Source organism: Sardina pilchardus, chromosome 9 (assembly GCF_963854185.1).
Source record: "Sardina pilchardus chromosome 9, fSarPil1.1, whole genome shotgun sequence".
In the NCBI taxonomy this organism is placed as follows: Eukaryota; Metazoa; Chordata; class Actinopteri; order Clupeiformes; family Clupeidae; genus Sardina; species Sardina pilchardus.
The window spans coordinates 18,741,361-18,746,360 of record NC_085002.1 but is presented as its reverse complement, the minus strand read 5'-3'; the positions used below and the strand labels follow the sequence as shown (position 1 = coordinate 18,746,360).

Here is a 5,000-nt window from a genome sequence, read left to right as displayed (position 1 = left end):
ACCTGCACACTTACAGTATATAGTGATATCCATGACAACCATGCTTACAGAAATCAAATATGCACATGTGAACACTGAGACACACACACACACACACACACACACACACACGCACACGCACACGCACACGCACGCACGCACGCACGCACACACGCACACACATACACACACACACAGTAGATCAAAGCTTGGCATCCTCACCTCGGCGATCTCTTTGTATTTGCCGTCCATGGAGGTACGCAGGTCTGGGAAGTTCTTGAGAGTCACGGGGGTGCCCGGCAGAGAGCGCTGGGATGTCAGGGGCTTGGGGCCAGACGCACCACGGAGATCTACACAGTACACACACACACACACACACACACATATAAATAAATATTTACACACTCCAACATGTGCCAGTGCAAAAATACAAACGTCTGTGTGTGTGCATATATGCAGACACTCATGTGCAAACACACACACACACACACACACACACAAGAGGAAAAAAGGAGGGCTGGAGTGTAAGGACATATTAAAACTCTTCAGCATTCACCATTACACTGGTGTGATGAAAATGTTGCAAAATGAACATTCTAAAGAATATCTGATTTCTTGGTGGAATTTTAGAACATGGAATTTTAGAACCTCAAATTGTTGCGGAATGGAATCTTCTGTTAGAAAGGGCTTGAAACCTTTCCCTTACACCTGCCAAAATGAACAACTCTTTTCACAGGCAGCAGGAGCAAAGGAGAAACTAGAGCAGCTGAATCTCCCTCTCCTCTCCTCTCCTCTCCTCTCCTCTCCTCTCCTCTCCTCTCCTCTCCTCTCCTCTCCTCTCCTCTCCCCTCCCCTCTCCTCTCCCCTTCTCTCCTCTGCACCTCCGTGCATCAGGAGAGCCTGGGGTTCCACATGAACTGCTGCTCCCTGCTGCTTATGACCACCTGGGGCTCAGGACCAGCCCCGTCTAACCCACTTAAAAGAGAGAAAACAACCCATTAACAGGGACACGGTGCCCAAGGCTGGCCAGGAGACAGTTTTTCAGAGCCCGACTCCCCTGGTGTTTACATATGGTCCATATATGTGTTGGAAGTGTAAGTAAACAGTCTGCATGACCAATGGGGAAGAAAACCTGAATTTATCATTGAAAGTGGCACTGACAAAGGCATACAGAAGTATACCCATATGGGACAACACACACACACACACACACACACACACACACACACACACACACACACACACACACACACACACACACACACACACACACACACACACACACACACACACACACACACACACAGAGAGAGAGCATATGTGCAAGTCTTGCTCTTTTGTGAATAGCACTGGGAAGGCAGTGCCAGCACTCTCAACAGGGTAGGAGAGGCCGCTCATTGATTGGGTGACAGCAGGAAATGACATGCCTCGTCCTCGTCCTCTCCTCTGTGTGTGAGGAGAGAAACTTGGCACCCACTGGGCATCAGTGCCCCGCTGCTTTAAAACAGCGCCACACCGACCTGCTGTCCACGGAGACCTCAGAGGAAGCCCGACTAATGAGAATTCTTCTTAATTAGATCACCCTGTCCTCACGTCAAGTCAAGGCAAGTCAGATCATGTTTTGCATGGCATGTTTTGACACACCAAATTGAGTTTCTCAAGGAGCACACTGCAACATAGAAAATGTAGACACCACCAACTTGCTATAAATGCTGGTGTAAAACAAATACTAATAAAAGTAAAAAAATATCCTCCTAAATATCTCCTTCTCACACACATGAGCACGCACGGACGCGCGCACACAAACACGCACGTATGCACGCACCTAAAAGTAGCAGGTGAGTATTGGAGGCACCAGTGGCTCCACTTCTCTGCTCAACAGTGGCACCCTAGCGCAGATGCCATGCTAAGTCGCTAACGCGCTAACAAGAGCCATTATGTCCCTGTGTGTCCCTGTGGGCAGCCCAGGCCCCTCAGGGCATACTCACCTCTGCTCCCTTCCAGTCTCTGCCTGAGGCTGAGTGTGAGTGTGAGGGAGTGTGTGTGTGGGGGGGTGAGTCTGCATTGAATCGAGATTGGCACTGAGGACACTGAGAACTCCCTATGTGGGAATTCATCTAGCCCAAGAGTGTGTTTTCACAGGCAGGGAGTAGAGTTTGGGTGTAGAGTGGGTGTGTGTGTGTGAGTGTGTGAGTGTGGCGTTTAGACCAGGCCATGGGCCAACCTGTGGGTCTCAGTCAGGTGAGATGCTGTTTAATGCTTAATGCTCGTTAGAGCATACATTTTAGGTCCCCTGCCACCTGCAAGATGAGTGTTGCTATGGAGACCCTCTCCGTAATCCTTAACGAGGCTGAGGAGATCAGCGCAACGAGGTCGGTGACATACCCCCCACCCACCCTGCTGTGGTGGTCATGGAGACCGGGGGAGGAGGAGGGCTGTGTGTGTGTGTGTGTGTGTGTGTGTGTGCGTGCCCGGGCACCCATATGGGACAACACACAAACAACACATAACACACAAAGACAGGGGAGGGGTGTGTGAGCATGTGCAGTCCAGCAAAGAAGAGGGGGTGAGGAGGCCAAGCCAGAGGAGCACAAAGACATTACTGTGTCAGGTCCAGAGTAAACATAGAGGGACGGAGAGAGAGAGAGAGAGAGAGAGAGAGAGAGAGAGAGAGAGAGAGAGAGAGATGGATGGATGGAGAAAGAAACTGCAAACTGAAGAATATTGAGAAGGCTGCATGTTTGCGCTGTATGTTTGATGTGTGTGTGTGTGTGTGTGTGTGTGTGTCTCTCTCTCTCTCTCTCTGTGTAATTCAGTGTGGAATGTAAGCAGGGCTCGTGGGGCACTTTAATGGGGAGCTGATGGAGCCAAGGGACCCAGTGGGCCGCAGGGGAGTCTTTTCTGGGCTCCCTACAGCCTCTAACGTCTTCAGCAGCTGCTACTCAGGCAGAGCACAGAACATCCCTATCACCAGGGCTGACCCACTGCCCTTGGGACACTACACTACACTACACTACACTACACTACACTACACTACACTACACTACACTACACTACACTGCACTACACTACACTACACTGCACTATACTACATTACGCTACACTACATTACACTATGCTACACTACACTACAACACACTACAACACACTACACTACACTACACTACACAACACACTACATTACAACACACTACACTACATTACACTACATTACACTACATTACAACACACTACACTACACTTCTGCGTGTGTGTGTGTGACTAGTTGTCGGTGTGGATGCTCTGCGACATGTCAGTCAGTGTGTGGTGTTTTGAGTATACGGGGTCACGATCATGAGGTAAGAATGTCAAGATTGATTTCCCTGCTCTTGAGCTTTTCCTCAAGAAAGCAGCAATTACCATGGCGAGGAGCGGCAACAATCAGGCGACCATGATCTGGGCCACACCAACATGAGGAATGCAGCGAGCGAAAGTGGTGCATTCATTCACCAAGAACAACCTCTTTTTTTCCCTCCTTTCTTTTCACTGAGAAGAGAAAGCTGACAGCAGGCGAAAAAATACACCCACCCACCCACCGCACATTCTCAAAAGATTTTCTCAAATCACACACAACATCTCCGAACCTATACACTCCATCACTCAGTTCCAGAGCACATTTCTAGAAATGGGTCTCTGTCTGATGAATATTCCATGAGGCCTGTGGGGACGCAGCAGAAAGAGTGACGCTGGGCGTCTGAGAGACGAAGGCGTGATCTGAGACGGAGTGAGAAACGGCCGCTTTGTACACCAGGAGGGAGATCACATGATGCACCATCAGCATTACATCAGCACTCCAAAGACTGGGCTCACCAATACTAATCTCTGCTTCCTCTCTCCCTCTCTCTCTCTCTCTCTCTGTGTGTGTGTGTGTGTGTGTGTGTGTGTGTGTGTGTGTGTGTGTGTGTGTGTGTGTGTATGAGCGCTTCTGTGAGTGTAAATCTGTCAGTATATGTGTTGAGGGGGTCTGAACATTTCTTTGCATGTACATACAGGTTTGATTACTTACAACTGTCTCTCTGTCTCTCTCTGTCTCTCTCTGTCTCTGTGTGTGTGTGTGTGTGTGTGTGTGTGTGTGTTGGTGCTGGTGTTCTGCGGCAGCAGTTAGTCTATGGCGGAGCGCGGAGACGGCATTGATTTGGGAGTTGATGATTGATGGAGCGGTGTGGTGGCACTCTCTCAGAGAGGCCATTAGGACTGCTCTGACAGAACTCTCGCAGCCATCACAGCAGTAAATAACACACTCGCCCACACCCATACACACACACACACACACACCCAGAGAGAGAGAGAGAAAGAGAGAGAGAAAGAGAAAGAGAAAGAGAAAGAGAGAAAGAGAAAGTGGGTGGGAGCAAGGAAAGAAATGGGGAGAAGAGGAAGTCAGAATAGGAAGCAAAAGTAGGCTAAAAAAGAATGGAAAGAAAAGGAGAGAGAGAAAGAAAGCTTAAGGAATGCACAGGGAAAGAGGGAAGGAGAGAAAGGGCAACGGCCTAGAGGAAGGAGAAAGGAAAGAAATGAAGGAATAAAACTTTGGGTGAAAGAGAAAGTGGTGGTCAGAGGGAGAAAAATGAGAAAAAGACAAGAGTGAGAGACCAGATGAAAGACAGGAAGACAGAGAGAAGGAGAGAGAGAGAGAGAGCCGTTGAAGCATGTGGGCTCTCACCTGGTCCCCCCTCTCTTCCAGAGGAGCTGCAGGGGGGGAGGGTTTATGTGGCAGTGGAATGAACATGTTTCTCTGAGTGAAGAATCCATCTCTATTCCGTTATCTGCCCCTCTCACACACGCATTATGGAAACAAATGGCCCCATCACTCACAGTCAATGACGCCCTCCATCCATCACTCACTCTCTCACACACACACATCCTCACCTCCCATCACACAGCCGTGAATCACTGCAGCTTTTCTCCCTCCCTCCCTTCAGCCAACACCTACATAACACACTCACTCACTCACTCACTCACTCACTCACACACACACACACACA

The 5,000-nt window shown here is 49.3% G+C and overlaps 1 protein-coding gene across 3 annotated transcripts in view; it reads right to left on the bottom strand.

The window, feature by feature from the left end:
• The window catches only part of LOC134092929 (AMP deaminase 2-like), a 64,055-nt gene that overhangs the window by 18,983 nt on the left and 40,072 nt on the right, over window positions 1-5,000 (bottom strand). For all 3 annotated transcript variants that reach the window (XM_062546115.1, XM_062546113.1, XM_062546116.1), the window contains exon 2: window positions 202-329. In XM_062546115.1, the coding sequence (XP_062402099.1) occupies window positions 202-329 (128 nt within the window). The remainder of the gene's footprint in view (window positions 1-201; window positions 330-5,000) is intronic.